The sequence below is a fragment of the Battus philenor genome, unplaced genomic scaffold (assembly GCF_028537555.1).
Source record: "Battus philenor isolate CCGP_79_NKW_IND1 unplaced genomic scaffold, ilBatPhil1.0.hap1 SCAF_1, whole genome shotgun sequence".
In the NCBI taxonomy this organism is placed as follows: domain Eukaryota; kingdom Metazoa; phylum Arthropoda; class Insecta; order Lepidoptera; family Papilionidae; genus Battus; species Battus philenor.
Genome location: NW_027181661.1, coordinates 10,196,565 through 10,217,966, shown reverse-complemented (window position 1 = coordinate 10,217,966; position 21,402 = coordinate 10,196,565). Strand labels below are relative to the sequence as shown.

General features: G+C 31.8%; 2 protein-coding genes across 6 annotated transcripts in view; one reads left to right on the top strand and one right to left on the bottom strand.

Moving 5' to 3' along the window:
- The first annotated feature begins 695 nt into the window (after positions 1 to 695).
- Cyp303a1 (Probable cytochrome P450 303a1) lies at positions 696 to 3,383 on the top strand. Its single transcript, XM_068777321.1, has 3 exons — positions 696 to 1,753; positions 2,178 to 2,295; positions 3,059 to 3,383. The coding sequence occupies exons 1-3, from the start codon at positions 696 to 698 to the stop codon at positions 3,377 to 3,379; spliced, it is 1,497 nt and encodes a 498-aa protein (XP_068633422.1). The 3' UTR covers positions 3,380 to 3,383.
- A 2,758-nt stretch (positions 3,384 to 6,141) lies between these two features.
- LOC137930611 (alpha-1,3-mannosyl-glycoprotein 4-beta-N-acetylglucosaminyltransferase A-like) overlaps positions 6,142 to 21,402 on the bottom strand; it is a 74,677-nt gene continuing 59,416 nt past the window's right edge. For all 5 annotated transcript variants that reach the window (XM_068774964.1, XM_068776190.1, XM_068774274.1 and 2 more), the window contains 8 exons: positions 19,107 to 19,315; positions 18,721 to 18,833; positions 16,002 to 16,230; positions 13,995 to 14,207; positions 13,394 to 13,501; positions 12,150 to 12,346; positions 10,409 to 10,625; positions 6,142 to 9,433 (listed from right to left, as the gene is read on the bottom strand). In XM_068774964.1, the coding sequence (XP_068631065.1) occupies positions 9,395 to 9,433; positions 10,409 to 10,625; positions 12,150 to 12,346; positions 13,394 to 13,501; positions 13,995 to 14,207; positions 16,002 to 16,230; positions 18,721 to 18,833; positions 19,107 to 19,315 (1,325 nt within the window). In that variant the 3' untranslated portion in view covers positions 6,142 to 9,394. The remainder of the gene's footprint in view (positions 9,434 to 10,408; positions 10,626 to 12,149; positions 12,347 to 13,393; positions 13,502 to 13,994; positions 14,208 to 16,001; positions 16,231 to 18,720; positions 18,834 to 19,106; positions 19,316 to 21,402) is intronic.

The following is a 21,402-nucleotide window of genomic DNA, read 5'->3' as shown; positions in this document are numbered from 1 at the left end:
AAAAGCACGTAACACCGTCGTGCCTAGAAAAACCTTGAAAATGGTACCAGAGATATTTGGCCACGGCTAAACGACTAAGAAAAAGAAACTAATTTTGTCTAGTTTTAATGACATTGCACTATTCTTAAACGTCACAATTGCGGCAATTGTATTGCATTTTTTTCTTTTTTTAAAACGATTAATACAATAAAAACACTACTTTTGATACAAAGAAATACACATGAAAAATAGACCAAAATATTATTTAAAACTAAAATATATTTTTTTTAATGTCAGTTAAATCACCTAGATACATAATTATATTTTATTACATGTTTATACATGCTACATGCGAAGTCTTTTCCCTCGAACAGCTTAAAATATATGAACAGTATAAATATACCATAGGAATATTAATTTTGTTTTACAGTGTTGACCTGACCTTGACCTTTAATAAGATAAAAATAAATTCCCGTTTGTTTTTATTACGCTTGAAACGCTTTAACATCTATATGATATTTTTTAAACTATCCCGTCCTTTTTCTAATATGACGTTAGTTGCTACTCTAATTATATACAAATATTTTAACATATAGAATTCACAATATACATTAGACAAACATCCTACTTATGTTTGCCTAATGTATTTTTTTCATACTATATACAGATAAATTATAAATGAAAATGTATGCATAATAAAATTTTAATTGTTTTAGATGTGGTTCACAGTTGTCGCTATAGGCGTCATCATTTTACTGTTGAGCAAGAGTACTTTCAAACCTCGAAAGTTCCCTCCCGGACCAAAATGGTTGCCAATATTAGGCAACGCCGGGGAAGTAAATAAGTTAAGAGAAAAGACAGGTTATCTTTATAAAGCAGTAAAAGAATTGTGCAATACTTACTGCAAAGATGCTCCAGTTCTCGGTCTTAAGATAGGAAAAGATAAAATTGTTATGGTGAATTCTCTTGAAGCAAACAAGGAGATGTTATACAACGAGGATATAGACGGTAGACCTAAAGGGATTTTTTATCAGACCAGGACGTGGGGGGAGAGGAAAGGTGTTTTACTGACTGACGGAGAATTGTGGAAAGAACAAAGGCGATTTCTTATAAAACACCTGAAAGAATTTGGATTTGGAAGAAAAGGAATGGGAGAAATAGCTTGCACTGAAGCTTCCTATATGTTAAGTGATGTCACCAATCTCATAAATAAAGGCGAAACCAAAAATGGAATCTACATGCATAATTTTTTTAATACATATATTTTGAACACTTTGTGGACAATGATGGCGGGGATTCGGTATCAAGCTGATGACCCACAGATGAAACTACTTCAAGATCTTCTGTTCGATTTGTTCCGCGCTGTAGACATGGTAGGGACGGCTTTTAGCCATTTTCCGATACTGGCCGTTCTTGCACCAAGAAGGTCTGGTTACAGAGATTTCATTCGAACACATAAGAGAATTTGGAAATTTCTTAGAGACGAGATTACAAGACACAAAGAAAATTTAGATACAGACGTAGAAAGCAGGGACTTCATGGGGGTATATTTGCGGACGTTGAGGGAGAATGGAGAAAAAGATTCATATTCGGAAGGTCAACTCGTGGCAATGTGTATGGACATGTTCATGGCCGGGACAGAAACAACAAGCAAAAGTATGAGCTTCGGTTTTAGTTATTTAGTGAGAAATCAAGATGTACAATTAAAAGCGCAAGAAGAAATTGATAATGTTGTTGGTAGAAATCGTTTACCAACATTGGACGATCGATCTAAGTAAGTTAAATATCAATTTAATTGTTTAGTAAAATATATATTTATATGTTTAAATTATTACTATTGATAATTAAAAACAGGTAATAAATAAAAAGAGATCTTAATATTTACTAAAAAAGTTTTTAATTGCCGTTAAATTGTACATGATACTTTATTAATAGATGCATCATGGAAGATGAAAAATTTAAAGATTTGAGATGAATTAATTTTTGTGCTGTGTCTCCTTGTTTTTTATATTTTTTATGAATTAAGTCTAATTTTAATTATTGAACTTTGTATTAACGCGTGTAATATTATTTTCTATCTTTACCTTTATACACCTTTGCGGAAACGAAACAATGGTGTATTTTCCTATTCTTCCCGACCGATTATACAATTGACAATGTTTAATAAGATATGGTATAAATTGATAATCCATTTTCAGTATGCCTTACAACGAAGCGGTAGTCCATGAAAGTATACGACACTTCATGGGCAGGACATTTGGTGTTCCACATCGGGCACTTAAAAATACAACGCTGGCCGGATATAATATACCAGAGGTGAGTTTTGTTTGTTGGGATCAAAACTTTATACATAGGAAATGTAACAAGCAGTATTTAGTACATTAACATATTTACACATATATACGTCACAAGAGAAATATTAATTTACTGAGTTAGGTAAATTAAACAATTTTTTTTGTTTAGCTTATCTGTAATTTACTGCTGCCAAACGGCAGAGATCTTGTAGAATGGTTACATTTATGATAACATCTAGTTTTTATATTTTTCCTTACCTCTAATTCCCTATTTAATAAAAAAAAAATAAAAAAACAAAGGTTCAAAGGTTCATATTCAGTTTTACAGATTTTTAAAAATAAAATCATTAATAAAACTAAAATAGTATAGTAATTTATAACCAGGTCGCGAGTTTAGAGTGTAATAAGCTGCTTCTAAAATCTTGAAATGCAATGCAAGCTCATAATATTACATCGCAAATTATTTATCTAACATAAACACGTATTACTATTAATTATTAGCGATTATAACTAAAACACTATTGACACAATTACATAGCTAATTTGGTTAAGTTTTTCACTATGCTGAATTTAATCACAGTAGTGCAATAAAATAGTAGAATCGACAAATGAGCACAGGCAGGTCGTGAGTTCTAGTGAATAAAATTTCTTAACCATGTCGTATCTCTTGAATGGACTAACAACATCCATGAAATTAAACTGTTCGGCTTTGCGTGTTAAAGTAATTAAGTTACAATTTACAAAATCTAATTTTATGAAAATTTTATGTATTGTTATCATTTCAGGACACAATGGTGGTGAGCAATTTCACCAACATCTTGATGGACGAAACACTATATCCCGAACCATACGCTTTTAAGCCTGAGAGGTTTTTAATTGACGGCAAAGTTTCACTGCCGGAATATTATTTCCCTTTCGGTCTTTCCAAGCACAGATGTATGGGAGACGTACTTGCCAAATGTAATATTTTTATATTTACAACAAGCATGCTTCAGCGGTTTTCCTTCTTACCGGTTCCGGGGGAACCTTTACCTTCGTTGGATCACATAGACGGCGCTACACCGTCCGCGGCACCGTTCAAGGCTTTAGTTGTACCTCGAGTGTAAAGCTTGTGTTAGTGTACTGACAATATTCGCAACACGTTTCTAGTTAATTTCATCTATGAAATGAACGAAACGAACTTAGGTGAAAGACGTTTAGTCTCGTACTTTTACGAAGGGTTTAAGTCGTGTATAGACTTTTTTCTAGTATTTCAATAATATTCGCAATGGGATAAAAAAATTATAATGAAGTCTAAGATAAATAAATATGTTATATTTTTAAATCTAAGCATTCTTATTGTAAGTATTGTTTAAATATAAAAATTTCCTACCTTTCGTTAACGTTTTTATAAGAAGTTGTGCATTAAAGTTTACAATTTACTTTGTATGCAGCTGTTATTGTATCTACCTGTAAATTTCATTTGACGAGTGTCATTTATTCGTGGCCTTTTGAAGATTGCTTATATGTATATATATTAACCGACCAATTAATATACGTAGTGATGTAACAGATTAACCTTGGAAAAATTAAATACTCTTAAAAATTTTGGTATCGTTGGATTTTAATATGATGAAAACCATTGATCTGTAAAAAACCAAATAAGAAGGGTAGTTAAGGTTGAACCATTAACTTGTTATAATATTTAAAAAGATCGTGTATATGAAATATAATTAAAAATAAATTTAAAAAGTTTATTTCCGTGTGAGCCAGCGCGTAAAAAAATATTCTCAAAAATAACGCCTTTAAAATGATCAATCCTTTTCGGTAAATTTTTCTTTAAAAGAACAATTCTGTAATGACTGGCCAGGACTCATTACATGTGTGGGCAATGGCTCAGTAACGCTGAAGCCACGTATTCCGATTATAAACAACTATTTCCTGTATATGTGGTAATAGAAACTCCCTTAACATTGTCACATACTGAATAGAATTAACATTCGTGTAAGTCCTTGGTAAAATAGAGCCCGATGACTATTTTAGACGAAATTGCTGCCCATACGGGTGTTTTGGCGTTTAGCTCAATTTTTACTGTTCCGTTATCTGCAGTTGTATTTCTTGACGCGAAGTGAATTTCATCGGAAAATAAGATATTGAAATAAAATTTAATTTGTTAGATCCTTATTACGGCAATAATTGAATCGTGTATGAAGGTAATTTCATCAAATGTTCCAAATGTAATGGTTCTAATTCAACTGGAAAGTTTACATGTCGATAAAACAGAGCCGCATCGAATTGAAGTGGTATAACTATGAATGTTCTTTTCACATCGTGAAGTTTGTGAGCCTCCAGTTTTTACATTTTTGGCGTCAATTATCTTCTCGCGAACTTTTTCATTTCTTTATTAAAACTAAACTCAGACACTTCCAAGGCATGTAAATGGTATTAAACGCGAAAGAAGCAAATTTCACAATAATTGGCGAAAACTTATGGAAATCAAATGACCTTGCTGCTTTCGTAGAACGAAGCCATTGCGACTAAATTTTCGATAAACGAGATTGCTTATCGACATCTCTCATTGGCCCATACCACTTGCGTTTGCGAGGAAATTCTAACTTTAAGGTAAATCAGGTCATTTTTTTAACCTAGTAAATTGCTTTCGAATTGTTTACGTAAATTTTGTGGCACAAGGAACTAACAAGGGGTTCAAGGCTGAACATTGTGTAAGGTCTTACAATTACCGGTCCGGTTGAATTATGCAACGGTCTTTCATGTCTTCAAGTTGTTATTAGAAAGTTTAATGTTAGCCGTTAAGTGAAGAATGACCAGTGTTAGTGAAGTGCGACATTACTTCATTAATTTATTAGCTGCATCAATAGATTTCGTACTGTTGAATTATTGGCCTGTCACAATCAGTTATAATCGAAGATTTTCAAAAGAAAAACACAAATAAAAAAGTATACGCTATGATTTTTGATAACATCCTAGCAGATATCCATCAAATATTAGACCGGTGTTCTATTTTTAAAAGTGTGGGAAAAGTAAAAAGCAGTTTTCACTAGGTTAATTTTTCTAGTTTTATATGCAAAAGATCAGATAAAAAGGGGCAATAAAAAGATAAATAATTTTTAAATTTATTTATTATAGAACATTTTAAACGACACAGATTTTACTGTTAAGATGATTTCTAACATTACAAACACAACGCCAATTAATTTATAGTTTAAAACAGGATAAAGTAGAAATTGGAAAAAACACAAAGCACAACATATCAAGCTTCAGATAATAAACGTCTTTGATCAACTTTAAGACTAGATTTGTTAATTTTTATTGGTTCAAATATATTTTACAATACTGTGATTCAGAATCCATCCCAACGTCGAATTCATCACACTCGTGTATTTATTGAAAATATCCAAGAGCGGTTTTTCGTCTTAAAGGCAATTTACGTTAAAAGAAAAGAAACATGGCCTGCTAGAATTTGTTTGTATATTTTCTATTACTAACGAAGTATTCTTCCTTCTCAGGCTTGTAACTTAATTTGATTCCCTTATTGTATTGTGAGTGTATAACTGATGTTCAGCTAAGTAAATTTAGGTTATAACTTGTCATTGTTGATCAAAGTGCTAGACTAATAATGTCATTATTATTTTTAAACTACACACAAAAAACCACCACGACGACAAACACAACTTTTTAAAAATTTATAACTATTTATAAATTAGATACCATTATTTAATCTTGTAGTGAAGATTTACCAAGAAAACCATTTCAATTAAATAAAAACATTTTTCATGTAGATGCTAAGATATAAATACAAATTTTATTCTAAAATAATAAAACTTTTTTTAATGCTGTCTTCTATCTTGTATATTTTCGATTTATATTCTTGTATATAAATCGAAATATATACAAGATGGAAGACATCATTAAAAACAGTTTTATTATTTTAGAATAAACACGTTACCTCTTTTCTAAGCATTCTTATTGCATGTTGACAGTATTAACAGTTTATAACAAAAACAAGAACATTATGCAATACTTCCGGTGCTAAATAAGAATCTTTGGTATTTCATTACCGCCACGATTTGTCGAACAAACCCAAGATTATAAAAAAACAAATTCACTATAAACAAAGTGAGAATAATTCGTAATCCATAACCCTGATTTCTACTCGACGTTCATCGATATCACCTCTTTCAATATATGTACATGCTAAGGCATTAATAAAATAATCTATAAAGCCTTCTTGGTATAATTTGAAGCGATGAGAACAAAATTATATTACTATGAATAAGTAAACTTTATTTAAAAAAAGTAAATAAAACTAAAATATAATTAAGTTTTCAAAGACTGCACTTATCGTGTACTTGTGGACAATGAACAAAATGTCATTTTTAAAGACAAAACTTGGCATATACAATGTAATATATAATTTTAGAAATAAAAACCTTTCTTAACTTTACTCATGATATTTTGACCAAAATACAAATTCATTAAAACAAAGTATTATTAATTTAAATCGATTCTGACTGGGAAAGGAATGGGTATTTGAATAATCGTTCATATTTCATAATAGTTAAATTTAAAATTCTAAAACGTTGTTAGTCACTTTTAGATTAAATATAATTAAAAATAAATTATGTTAAATAGAGATCTTTTTAATAGTACATATTGCAACCCTGTTATTAGGAAATATTTAAACATATTGGTACTTTGTGCTACTGAATCTAAATTGTTAATACTTTTACATATACATACTTGCATATATAAATACATATACATGTACCTATTAATGTTTATAAATATATTATGAAATGATAATGATCGAAAATAAGTTGCAAAATAATTATAATATCTGCATATAGAATGACACGGTTTACGCTGCTCGTAATAAAATGAATTATTATAATTAATGATGGTATTATAGGTTTCTGTAATGTTAACCGAGTGATATATCAGCGAATTTAAAAAAGAAACCAAACGTTATGAAACAGTACAAATTTAACCAAATGAGAACATTACTTTAAATTATTAGAGAAAAAAAAATTACTACTGCTCGAAAAACAGTTGCGTGCAAGAATGTAAAATGCTTCGCTGACAATGTGTAAACAGGGATCAGTAAACAAAGAAAAAAATAGTTTCGGACCCATTAACGTATTCATGCGTGCACGCGTAGCCAACGGAGCGACTTTCACCTCGACGTCATATAACAAGGATCGAATTTATGTGTTAAATATTGAATTTTGATTTCTTTGTTTTTTTTGTGTATATGATATAAATTAAACATTAACATATCAAAAATGTATAATGACATTCAAAAGCAATGAAAATTTAAAACAAAACAATCAAAGCCAGTGATATCGGTTCCGTTTTGTGTTACGTTAACATTTTATCAGTAAAGAATTTACAGATTTGCTTGTAAATTTGCCCATTAGTAGGATTCTTTATACTTTATACCAAAATACTGACTCGAACGAATATACAATCTAAAAATTATTATGTTATCTTCTTCCATCCGCTATTCCGTACATTTACTTTCCATTGGTAACTCCCAACTATGCCTCACCTTTATCCCTGTAGACTTAACATCATCTATCCTTTAAGTTCATTTCATTTCAATTAAACAGCAAATGAAATAAATTAAAACTGGTTCTTGTTAACAATATGTGTGTAACCAAATTTTTTGTAAATTTAAATATGGAAAACTAAGCAAAATCCTTAATACTAAGACATCAATAAATAGACCATTAAAACTACTTACATTAATTACACGTCACATCAATAGTTTTACAAAGTTAAAGAACAAACTTTAAACACAGTACAAGAAAAATCAAGGACGTAATACATGGAAATAGATACAACTTCAAAGAAGACATAAGCAGCCAAAGATTGCCTAGTGAAGGAAGAAAGATTTTAAATAAAATACGACTTTGCGGCGCCTCGAAGAACATAGTAATGAGCAGCATAGTAATGAATCAATTACATTACATTGAGGTGTGATCTTAAAACCTTACACATAACATCAATACAATCCTAACGAGTTTTTAATATAGCCATATACACATAGAAATTGGAATGTAACGCATTGTAACTATCAATATTTTGATTATCTAGTAGGTATAAACATAAATATAACAAGTGGTGAATAAAATATAACAAGCTTTTCTACGTATTATGAAATAAATATCTTGAACGTATTGTTAGTAACTTGGCATATGTCAGCGTGTACCTTGAGCTGCATCGAAGGCGTCTGCGATGTGGTAAGAGCTGTACTGGCGTAGTAACGAATACATCACGGAGCAAACATAAATTGCAATTTATTTTATTTTAAAAGATGCTACTGTTAAGTTAAATTTGTATTCCCTGTATACTCCCTTCATGTTAGTTTGAAAAATCGCCAAATATATCCATCTAACTTTTTTCCTTGTAAATTGAATTAAAATAAAACCTGTACACTTTGTTTTTCTATATGAAATTAGGTGCAAACAAAAATTTCAAGTCACATCTTATCACTAGTAAATATTATTAAGTTTTTTTTAAAATTTATTATGCACACAAATCGTTGGGACTTAAAACCTACTTCTACTTTTTTTTAGATTTTTGTTAGTGATTTTTTCTACGATAATTTGTCTCTTAACATCAAAAGCTGATATATAACTGCGTATTAATGCGCGGTAACCTCACATGCATATATTGAGGACTTTATTTAACAATAATATTCATTATAACAAAAAAAAAAGACAAAGTAAAAAAATAAGAGAATGAAAAAATAAAACAATTCATTTCTCCCAAACCGGCAATCCATGAAAGTAATAGAAAATAATTGTTATAATATGTCAAAAAGTTGACTAGCATAAAAAAATATATAATAAACACTCAAAAATAAAACTTAATAAATTAGCAAAGCTAGGTAGTCAATGTAGTCGGTTAAAAATTCTCTTTTATATTTGGCAAAGTGCAAAGGGAAAATCCAATGGCCGTTGTCCGCTGCGGTGCCAAGTCGATCCTCTTTACTGGTTTGTGTCAATGTGAGTTGTATAGTAAAGTTCCCCAGACGGACGAATCCTCATCCGATGTCGCTTGATATGCGGTGGCTTCATTAGACTCTTAAATCTTTCCCACGGTGTTTTCGATAATTGTCATTTTGATGAATTCCCGTCGTACGTCTTGATCTCAATCTAAAAAAAGTAAACATTTCCCCTTACTTCTAGTAATTGTTTTACAAATAATAATCAACTAACGCATATTCAAATAATATATAATACATAATATTATGAATAAATAAAATAATTATTTAAAGTCGACTTTGTTGTAGGCTCTGCTGAGATCAGGCGACGTTTGTATTTGTAGCATTATTTTAAGTTATAGGATATGATTATAGAAAGGCTCAAGCCAATTCTTTTTTTAATTAAATTGGCATTATATTGTGGAATTTTGCGAATACAGGGTACAATAAATCCTGCTTTCTTTAAGGTTATATTTATTTATAAATTTTTAATGGAATCAGGCGATACCTCGCGGAAGTCCATCCTAAGCAAGAAAAGGATACCATATACCAATACTTAGCCACTTCCCCAGTTCTTTCCAAACACAGAGTCTCGTAGTAGACTCTGTGTTTGGCACTAATCGGTGTAACATAACTCCTGAAGATGCCCCGTGGAGGGGTGAAACACGTGTTGAGTAATTTGGCCGTGTCGGTTGTGTGATTTGCATTGTTTGCCGCATACGCATTTATCAGCGGGCTGGCGGGCCTGCCCACTGTCACTGCAACTCAAAAATCCGCTGGACTATTTCGATTACTTTCATTCGTCTACGGATTCCCTAAATCCTGGTTCAAATTCGTAAAGAAACATTGAGCATAGCCCCTTCATTGCTCATGCATCTATGAGCTTGCAAAAGGGGCCCGAATAGGAAGACCATATTACAATGCCGTTTTATCGTCATAGCTTCGCACGCATAATGAAAAAAATTATCACGAGGAAAACACTGTATTCTTTAATTTTAGGTCCGAATATTAAACCTCTCCCAATCAGCAAGTAGATCAAGCTACGAGCAGAGACGTTGGACCTTTACATCTAACACTTACAGCGGGCTTAATACTACTACAGAGGAAATTTTACAAGACTCAAAACAAGCGATAAACTATGACGGACCTCGCTAAGAATGACCCAGTAGAAGCTGTCGCTCTTGACTCGCAGACGCAAAGCAGCAAACGGTCCAGCTTCCTTGCTGATCTCGCCGTCAGCCAGTCCAAATTCATCAAAGGATCCCACCACGGTAAAGTTGTTCGTGCCAGCAGGCACCACTTCTACCACGGTGTCGTAGAACTTGTCGGACGTGTGATCGACGTTCCCACTCCGGAAATTGAAGCTGTAAATAAACAAAAAAAAGTATTAATAAATTTTGATCATTTGATGACAGTTGTAGACGTAGACTTGGCGTGGATAGACATCTCCCCACTCGGTGGACTAAGGAAGATCAAGGTCGCGAGAAGTCATTGTTGCGGGCAGCAAAAGACCGGTCAACGTGACGATCTTTGGGAAAGGCTTAAGCAGTGAGCGTCTGTCGACTGGCTTGAATGAATGAATTGTTGTTGCCACTTCATTCTTCGACTGACAGATTTTTTATGCGTAAAGAGATACATTAGTAATAATTCCTAATGTAACGTGTTTCGATATTAGTCGTGTAAAGTGAGCATGGAGTATGCTTACTTTTACAACTATTAGATATTTTTTTGTAGTTTTTATGTCACCTACATATACTGTCGGTAAACCAGATTGTAGATTAATTGCAGTGAAAGTAACAGCGATAGTCTTAATATAAGCATTAGCGATACACACAGATACTTAAAGTTGTTTAAATAATGATTTTAGAAAATATGTAATAAAGTGTCGACGGAAATTAATTAAGGAGAGATTAAATTTATGAGAAAAACGAATTTTATAAACAGAAGAGATTATTTTAATAAAGATCTTCCTGATCATTTTTCTATTCAATACTACGTCATCTCGATAAATATTTAACATATTGTTTAGCAAAAACATCTCAGTTAATCATTTGATGAGACTGCAATATTTTCAAACTTTTTATAACTGTCCAAATATCTCGATTTCACAAGAGACTGGATAATGATCAGAAGTGAAGCCTCTAAACATTTTCTTGAGTTACAATTAATTGTAAAAGTAACTTATAAATGGAAGAGTGAGACGGATGAGACCAATTCGTGCGCAGATGCGATTTTTTATTTTATCGGAAATTCATAAAACTACCATTACAATCTAAAAGTCAAACAATAGTTTCCTTCGCATTTATGCCCTAGTTGGAATTATATGTTATCATTAACCAACGCAAAAAATGTGACGAATTTTGGATATACGTATCCAAAATCCTTGTTCATTTGTAAAATATCGTTTCCATAAACTTTTAAGCAATGGTATCGATTCGGGCAACGCCTTCAACATTTTACAACATAAAAAATCCATTGCGTGAAGAACCATAACGAAAGATTTCTTCACATAGAAATGTTAATGTTGATAATCTAATTATTCATCATGACATAATACATTGCAATATTTACAACAAAAAAATCGTGGTATTTACTTATGATTTATATTTAATTTTAAATATTCCTGTGTAATTTGGTGCACCACTTTACGTAAGAGGATACGTATATACGAAGAAACTTGAATGATTCCAGAATATTTTATGACAATAGAAAATTCTACAGTGCGCTCTGAACTTGGCGCGCTTAACATTTTGTTTTTCAGTTGTAGGTTTTTTAATTTACCGATTCTAAAATTAATGTTTATTTCACACTTAATCAATACATAAAACCGTCAATGTGAAATAAGTTCATTTATTTTTTCAGCTGGTAAATAAAATAAATAAATATACCTCTTAATAAATATCGGCTTATCGAACCAAAACTCTACTAAGTCGTTTTTCTTTGGCTTTATACCCCAGAAAAAAGTTTCTCCTTCATAGGCTTTCTTTAAGGTGTGTTCTCCTTGCTCTTGAATATCAGTTCTCATGAACTCCAGCAGTGGATTGACATGAGGATAAAATGTTGGTACAGCTCCAAATTGGCTATCCTGAAAAGTATCAAATTGAAGTTTTACAAATGTTATTTGAAATAATAAAGGTGAAAAAACTTTCTTTAATCATGAATATCAAGTAGATAAGTTGTGCCAGAAAAATTAAACAAGGAGTTTATTTACTAACGTCTGATGTGCGCGCTATGATAAATCTTTAAACATTTCACGGTCAATTCCTATAATGCGGAAAATTTAAAACTGTTGAAATTGTTAAGAGTATATAATAAAAAGTTAACACAACATTGCATTGCCATTATTTTATTAAATAAATATAATGCAAATAAGTTGTTGACAATGACTTATTATAAATAACTTAACTTTATTCAAATTTTACACAAAAACGCATGCCTACTGAAGTTTTGTTGATTATTAAAGACATTAACGACGATTTGAAACTCCTCATATGTAGACAACTCATGTCTTAAGAAAATTATATAAAGAAGTTTAAGAAATAAGAATATAACAAAAGCTTTATTCTATCCTGAGAGCAGCTCCTGATTGGACACTTATGATGGAGGATATGAGGAACAACATAATTTGGCCGTCACGTCTTCAAGATCGGACTTTATCCAATTTTCAAGAACATTAAAACGTGCAGTACTAAGAGAACTTATTGTTCTCTAGACATATTTATAGACTGTACAACTAAGGTGAGTAATTACTATGACATAGTCAAGAAATCATTAGGAATAAATCCATAGTCAATTTGTATGCGGCAGAAGTATGGAATTGATCTTTCTAAAACCCTCTGAAGGATTTAAGCCAGTCAAATATCAGATCATTACTGCAACGATGTTCGAAAGTACTATTTGTAGTATTATTTAAAATTTAGTTATGTAACGAGGGGAGTGTGGTCAGTGAGGTTGGTTTTAAATGCATTGCATCCTGAGCACCGTACCCGGCCTCTCTGCGTACAACGTGATAGATCCGGCACTTGTACGATGATTCTGCTGACAATGCCAAGAAATCAGTCTCTAATACATACGCCTCCTATATTCAATATTATGCGGAGTATAAGAGAATAAATAGAGATAATAAAAATACCTTCACTTTCTGTATCTTTCCCTTAAGCGAAGAGTAGAGGCCAATATGCTGGAATAGGGACGTTTTATACTTCGGACGAATTTGTGTTTTGCTCTTGCCACAAACTTTCTGAAAACGTAATGAGAAATAGCATTTATTTCGTGCATAATTAAAAGTTAAAATTATTCGTACTTTTGTGGCTTAATACAAAATGATATTTATGAAATATTGTACAAAAAAAAATAAACATATCTCGGATTTCAATATTTTTCAATTTGCTTATGACTCACTGCATAGCATTTAGAAAATTACTTAATTTCTTTTGATCCTGTTTCATCATATTTTTACAAATATTATATTAGCAGTGCCACTTATCTTGATCACTTTGAACTTCTATTACATTCTGTGGTTAAATACCAAAGTTATGAAAGAAGTAAAATAACCCAGCAATATGAAAGGATATTCAATTTTATTTTTAAAATCCTTATTTTAACTAAAAAAAGAGAATGTTTATTAAATTTAAGGTTTAAGCAATAATTATAACTGTGTCATTTAGCAGTCGGACTATATTCCGAGGTCATAATATACAGGATTCATGAAACAGACAATAAAATTTATTTACCGAAGTCTTGTCTATTGTGCAGACACGGTCAGCGAGATAGCTCTCCAGCAGCCAGTCAATGGGCATGTTCTTGTAAAACAGCTGCACGTAGGTGATGAAGTGGATCAAGTCTGATGATCGGAATAACTTTCCAATGCCCCCGACTTGACAAAACTCAAGGAAAAACCAATTAGGAGTCGATATGGTGGTGACCGCAGTAAACTGCTTTATTTCCTGGAAAAAAGATAAGTCTTAAAAAGTGAAAAAATTAATTAAATTTTCTATTGGACATTGGCCTTCCCGTGGATTCCTGAGACTACTTCAGTTTCTTTGGTTCGTTTAAAGATCTACTTATTCCTGATTCGATCTTGTAGGAGAATCCCGAACGTAGCCCTCACAATGGCGAGTTAAGCTATTGTAAGCTTGCCGGTGAAGGCCGAAATGAATTAAACATACGAGCGAGCTTTTTTGCGAGAGAATTACCCTGCCTACTAGCTTTTGAATTGAGGCACTGTTTTAAGTAACTTTTAAGTGACATAAAATTTTCCAGAGACTGGTTTATAGTAGAAAGTTCTTGAAATCAATAATATTAGTTAACAAAATATTACCACATTATTATTCTTTATGAAAATCTGAATTTAATCTATTTAGTATGCATACAAAAAGTATACGATTGCGATATCAAAATTGCAAATATTGAATATCTACATTAAATAAATTGATAAGACGAACAATTGTAAGTAGCGTAAGTAATAATACACTCAGGGGCCAGCGATATAACTACTGTTAGAATATAAACCACACGTCAAAAATTAGTTAATATATAAATTTCAAGAGGACCGTGTGGATTCCTAAATTTTATCTCATATATTTTATCGATATCAATGAGCTATGGCAAGGGCTATGCTCGGGATTTTTATACAAGATAGAATCAGGAAAAAGGAGATCTATGGGTGAAGGAAAATATCCCCAATAGCAATTTGAAGAAGCGAAGCGGCTGTGAGTTTCTGTGGTGGAAACAACGGAGCGCATCGTAAGACGTCTCCAAAGTTATCAAGCGCCCATGTTAATGTCGTCAGAAGACGGTGGATGCAGGCGCTTCCGACCGGTCATATTTAAAATCTGGACTGGATGTCGCAATGATAATGGAATCTTATGTCCAGTATTGGACAATCTATGGGTTGTAGGTTTATGGTAGGTTCGCAGACACAGCGTCGGATATGCCGATCGACGCACTATGTTCTCCTTGGTATTTTGCGAGGAGCATAGAGGAATATAATTTACCTACTTTATGATCTTTAACAACAGTTCTTAATTATTATATAAATTAAATGTGTAGTAAAACGCACAATGTCATCGAGAAGTGCAACTTAAGTCAAGACAATGAATTAAGAATATCAAATCGTTTTAACGTAATTACAGTGCAAATAGTGTTTAGAGATGTCTCCTCTTACTGACTAAAGTACTAAGTCGTGACGAGACGGCGCCGGAGCCGACGCCGCCGACGTCACAGTTACGACGGATTCCGACAACTTCGTTTTAGAATTGGATCCTAATTTAATTCCTCTCTTCGTATCCGTTATCGAACGTGTATCCGTTAACTGGAACGGAGCTTAATTTACTTTATGACGAAGCGTCTATACCGCTCGTATTTAGTTTTAAGTTAATACGGCTTTCGTACAATAAATCACGGGGTGTGTATTCATGGGGCATAAATAACTGGATATAGATATTTTGAGTATGATCATTTTAATTAACGCTATTGTTAAAAGCTGTCAAACTTCCGCTTTTTATTTTTAATTATTAAAAAAGTAAACAAAATAATATTAATGTTTTAAATCGGCATGATATGACATTACAAGTAGGTAGATTAGAAGTATATGACGCTTAGCAGACGAGAAGTAAAAAAAATAACATTCGCATAACCTTTAATTTCGCGAAGCTCTGATAAAACTGTTTATTTAAATACAACTGCATTGCTAATATCTTAATTTACACAGTATTAAAAGTAGACAAATATTTTCTCACCTGCATGTAGTTATTTTTAGCGATAACATCGTCTTCTAACATCAGATAAAAGGTTCCCTTCGTTTGTGCATACGACATCAGGTATATAGCGTCCAAGTTCTGCTTCGTACGCCACTTAACTCGCTTCATAGAATCGCCAAGAGATTTTTCAATGGTGTTGAAGTCCGGATAGTAAAACTGAGACGGAGCTAAAACCTCAATAAGTCCGTTTTCTACTTGTTTCGGAAATCTGAAATAATGTAATTATTAATTTAATACGGTAATCAGTATTTTGCTGGTGCATTTTAATAGTTTTGTGACATTACTTATTAATGAATTTACGTATCTGATAGTGTATGTAATAAAAATACTTATTCACGTTAATATGTATAATACTTATATTGTATATTTTTAATATTTTTACTACTGGCACCCCCGCCCGCTTGGCGTAGCCTGCACTAACTTTTAAATTTGTTATTTCATAAAAAACATTTGTGGTAAATTTTAACAAATAAAATCATTCAAAATTATGACATTTTTGTGTGAGACATTTAGTCTGAAAATAGGTATTTTTGTAAAGCGGAATGCATCCTTAACTCCCTTTTGGAAACTCGTAGGCGAAAGGAATATTTCTACCAAATTTCAAGTCTCTAAGCCTTGTGGTTCCGGAGGTATCGGGATAAGAGTTTAGTACTAATAAGTACTGTTCTGTATAATGAACAGTACTTATAATTAAGTACTTATAAGTACAATATTTATATTATATATAAACATGAAATTCTACAGCGTACAAAAAGAAATTAATACTTAATTTTACTTTAGTTACTGAAATGTTTTAATGAAATTAAACTGTAAATGTGCTTTATATTGAGGTTAAATTAATTGGATACTCAAACGAACTTTTTCGAAGCCACCTACAATTACACTGCGTACATGGTAGAGCTAATTACAATATTTTCAACGCAAATGGTTTACGAAGTGAAAACAACGTCGCCATTCATCCATAAGATACCTACATAACGCTTCATGCTTTGCATAGTAGGTAAATAACCAACTTATTATTCAAAAAATACTGTGCTCATAACTATTTGTATTAAATAAAAATTACCATATATCTAAATATACTCTTTCATTTATTAAGTAAAAACGCAATTATTACAAGTAAAATTTCAAATTAGACTAGAGAAAATAGTTCCTAGTAAATAAAGTAAATATTCAAACTAAATTAATCATAATATTAGAAAAATATTAATTTAGGTAAAAAAAACTCAATATATAGACATTATGGGTTCGATAAAGTAAACTGGAGATTATTTGATATAAATACGTATGTGTGATTGTGTGTGTATGGGTGAAGGATAATTACAGAAATTTGGTAAAAGCACAAGAGATACTGTCTACTCATTAAAATAAAGCATCGCACATTTCATCACACGCGTTCCTGTGCCAACGAAAAACAAAAGCCTTTACACTGGAGATTTGTTCTAAAATGTATTTGTATAAAAATTTCATCCAGTAATATTTAAATTAATTTGAAAATATGCTTCACTGGGATTTTTAATTTTTTATTCAACAATGTTAGTTAAATCATATTAAGACTAGAACAACTGTAGATAGTAGTAAAAAATTTGAGGTTAAGGAAGAGTATATAAAATAATGTTAGGGAATAAAATTACCAATACTCAAGTTGTATTTACATAAAGTACATAGCCATAATTGTAAAAATAAGTTAGGACATGTCAGTTATGTAATTATTTTATTGAAATAAAGCTGAGAAGACTTTAAGAAATGTTAATATTATTTGTTAATTTTAGTTAATTTTCTGGCATATAAAGAAAGTATTTTTTATGTTTGTACAACAATATTATTAATGAATATAATTTTAATAGTATAAATTTTCTATTCTTTAAGAGATTAAAGAAAATATTTAGTATTTAAAATAATTACAAGCTTTGTAGCAAGTAATAGTAGTTAAGCGTCAAATTTTAATTAGCGTTCAAACAAAAGCCTAAAACGCTTGCTTATTCTGGTTACATAGCTTTAAGCAAATGTTAAACAAGAATTTCATAGAGAGGCCTTCAAAGCGAAGAAAAGCTGCTTAAAATGCAAGTCGTCCTCTATCTGATGCGTTGAATTGCAGGAATTTTATCGGTCCTTGTAACTTTATCTACATATTTTTAATGTATAAACACCCTCCAGGGCCTCCTCAATGGTTCGTGGTGGAGCCAAAGATATGATCCGATGCTGAGAGAAGAGAAGAGACTTCTGAATACTGGTTCTGACGGTTCTTTTCGCACCTAGATGTGGAACTCGGAGAAGTTCATGCCCCCGTTTTATGGAGAGGTTGTGAATAAGATGCAGTTGGTTCCGGCACGCACTTACGTGGAAAGTTAAAGGATATTAATTCTCCCCTACAGATGAGAAAGCGTTGGTAGCCGTAATATAAAAACAATGGTATAGAATAAATTCCTTTGTAGTAAGATATTTGGCGGGATACACTAACCACGCAGACGTTGTCTTCGTCTGCGTGGTTAAAGTATCGTCACTTTCAACATGAAAATAACCAAATATTAATTTATAGTTAAGTGGATAAAAATAATTTTGACTTGCAGAAATATACATATATTAGAAATACGTCTGTTAAACGATGTAATAGGTCGAAACAGGAAACGTGGAGGCAGATCGATACGCACGGGGATAATTGGTGTTGAAGGAACATGTTTGCTTAATTTATACTTACGTAGTCTCAATTTGTTTTGCGGTGTTTAAGACGTACTCCAAATCTGTTTCGCCAACAAACACGACAATTAGTGTAGAGTTAGCGTCGTCAGCCGTCAAACCGTTGATCAGGTGCTGCAGTTAAATTTTAATTGAATATCAATAAATACATTTTTATGAACATTTCATACATCATAAGACGTAAGAAACCATTTTTTAACTTGAAATAGCTCATAACATAAAATATACGATTAACGTTTTTACTTCTAGAATCAATCTCTTCTCAAGAGTGCTTCGTTGCACAGCAATGTTCGAGTAATACTTATAGGAGCATAGGTTAAAAATAACTAAAAATATTAAACAGGAACAAATTGCAAGAAACAATGAATATGATTAGTCGTAGCTCACCGTGAGGGTTATCAACAAATAGCTCTCCTTATCTCTTCTGACGGTCGGAATACCCACTACGACGTCGACGAACGCACGATCCGATTTCATGTGATACGAAGGTCGCAGGCTGTTGGGGTCGTTCATCAAATGAGGAAGCAATTGGAAGACGAACGGAGTACGAAGTAATTGCAAATTCTTAGGTTGGACACCTTGAGCAGCTCTTGTTCCTGTCGATAAATTAATAAGCTTTCTTTGAAACGCGTTACAGCGTACAATTTTCTCACAAAAATAATCGAAAAAGTGTACTATTATAAGTAACCAATATAAAAGTAACCATAAAAGTTGTCATCGGTACATCTACATCGCATATCAAATTTGTAATGACACAAGTACATAAAATGCAATGTCTATAAACTTTTCTTAATTAAGTTAAAACTAATTGACAAAAGCCGCAGTTGCACAAAAGTCCATAAAAATAGATGATAGGTAGGTAAAAATAAACAAAAATCGATTGAAATTCGCTTGGCAAGACAAAGATAAATATTCATTCAGTATGTATTTATAATGCAGTCAACTAATTGAGTCGACTCAGAACGTAATTCACAGAATGCTCAAGTAAAATGGCATAACAAAGCGTTGCTGTATCTCAAGTGGCAATCGAACCGAAAAGAACAACCAATTATTGATATACTAGCAAATCGGAGTGCTTTCTTCAGGTATAAGCAATTACTTGTTGATACAGTCCGGCCTTAATCCTCTTTTCTAAAAAAAAATACTTAAAATTTGTTAGATAACAAGAATAAAATATTTGTTTAACTGTTTGTGAGTTCTGTTATGTATAGATTGTGAAGAAATTGTAATAACCATATTATTTCAAATCTGACGTCACTCGTTAAGCTCCGAATTGAACTCTAATTGAACGCTAATTTATTCAGGCACATTTTACATCATTACGCAGTTTACACATTAGCTTCATTAAGAAGACGGAAAAATTTTTATTCTTTAATTTTTTTCAGCACCAAAATCGCGATGTCTTTGATTGTCTTTTTGTCATGAAGCTTAACTTGATGAGACTTAACATGAAGTTTAGCGAGTTAAAACGTGATCGTAATATTTTAGTGATGATATATATATATATATATATATATATATATATATATATACGAGTATATATATATATATATACACACACACATATATATTGTACTAAAAGAATATATAAATGACCAAAGCTCAAAAGCGCCGTTGCATTACGGTTGATGAAATTTGAATCTTTTGTTTTTTATCTTGAAACTAGCAGATTACCTTCACATTGGGTGTTTTTATTAAAAAAAATTGCCTACAAGACATGAGAGAGGACGAAACGTAGGGAAAAAGATGATCGTCAGATAATCAGAACCAAGTTTCGACTGGCAGCTGTGAATTATTACGTGATACTTCTTACAGCTTCGACTTTGCTATATACGAAGTTCATTTATTGCCAATAGACATTTCGTAAAGATCGATGTCAAGAACCCTGAGAAGCGACAGCCACTGCAAGCGCGTTCGAAAGCGCTGTAGAAAAAAAAGACTCCCGAAAAGAGTACCCAACGATACATGGATTTAATCACCAAATCGACGACAATTTTGAGAAACAATAAAATATTCATTACGTGAAACTTAGTTAAATTTTTAGTATATTTAAAAACTTCAAATTCCCCTCTCGTTTATGTTTAGCTACTTTTCATTATTCCATTACATATACATTTATTCAGAAAAATTACTTTCGGCTGTAATTTAAAAAATGGCTTCGATGTTGTTTGAATGATTTTGTTAATTCAGCTTATTTAGCTGAACTTAAATCATGCTGTAGATATTAAGGTCCGGAAAGTTTGAATGGTGTTTTGTTTCAGAGATTATTGTTTGTTATTTATTAATTTATCATTGGATATTTTTACAATTTATTTATTTATAGGTTTGGTCCTCTTCATTGTGATTGTCGATGATTATAATAAGGATAATCTCTGATATCTTATTTTATCAATCTCTTTGATGTTAAAAGGTTTGACCTTTTTTCTTTCCATAAGGTTGTAAAGCCGATATATAAAATGGTCGTTATAAACTCTAAATAATTATCACCTTAGATACAATCCTGGTGGATTCACTGTATCTTATAATGAATTAAATTAATCTTGAATATCTACAGTAAACGACAGTTTAGGTTATCTCACTGGTAAAATTAATCTGTAAATTTCTATAAATAACAGGTGAAACTATTACGCGGTTCAAGCCACGAGAGTTGAGCAATGTATGTTATGTGCATAAAATATTTTAA

Bases quoted from the DNA above. Each gene is read 5' to 3' on its own strand.
- Cyp303a1 (XM_068777321.1), top strand. From the start codon at position 696: ATGTGGTTCACAGTTGTCGCTATAGGCGTCATCATTTTACTGTTGAGC. The intron at 1,754-2,177 runs GTAAGTTAAATA...ATCCATTTTCAG, and splicing joins ACATTGGACGATCGATCTAA to TATGCCTTACAACGAAGCGG. The intron at 2,296-3,058 runs GTGAGTTTTGTT...TTATCATTTCAG, and splicing joins CCGGATATAATATACCAGAG to GACACAATGGTGGTGAGCAA.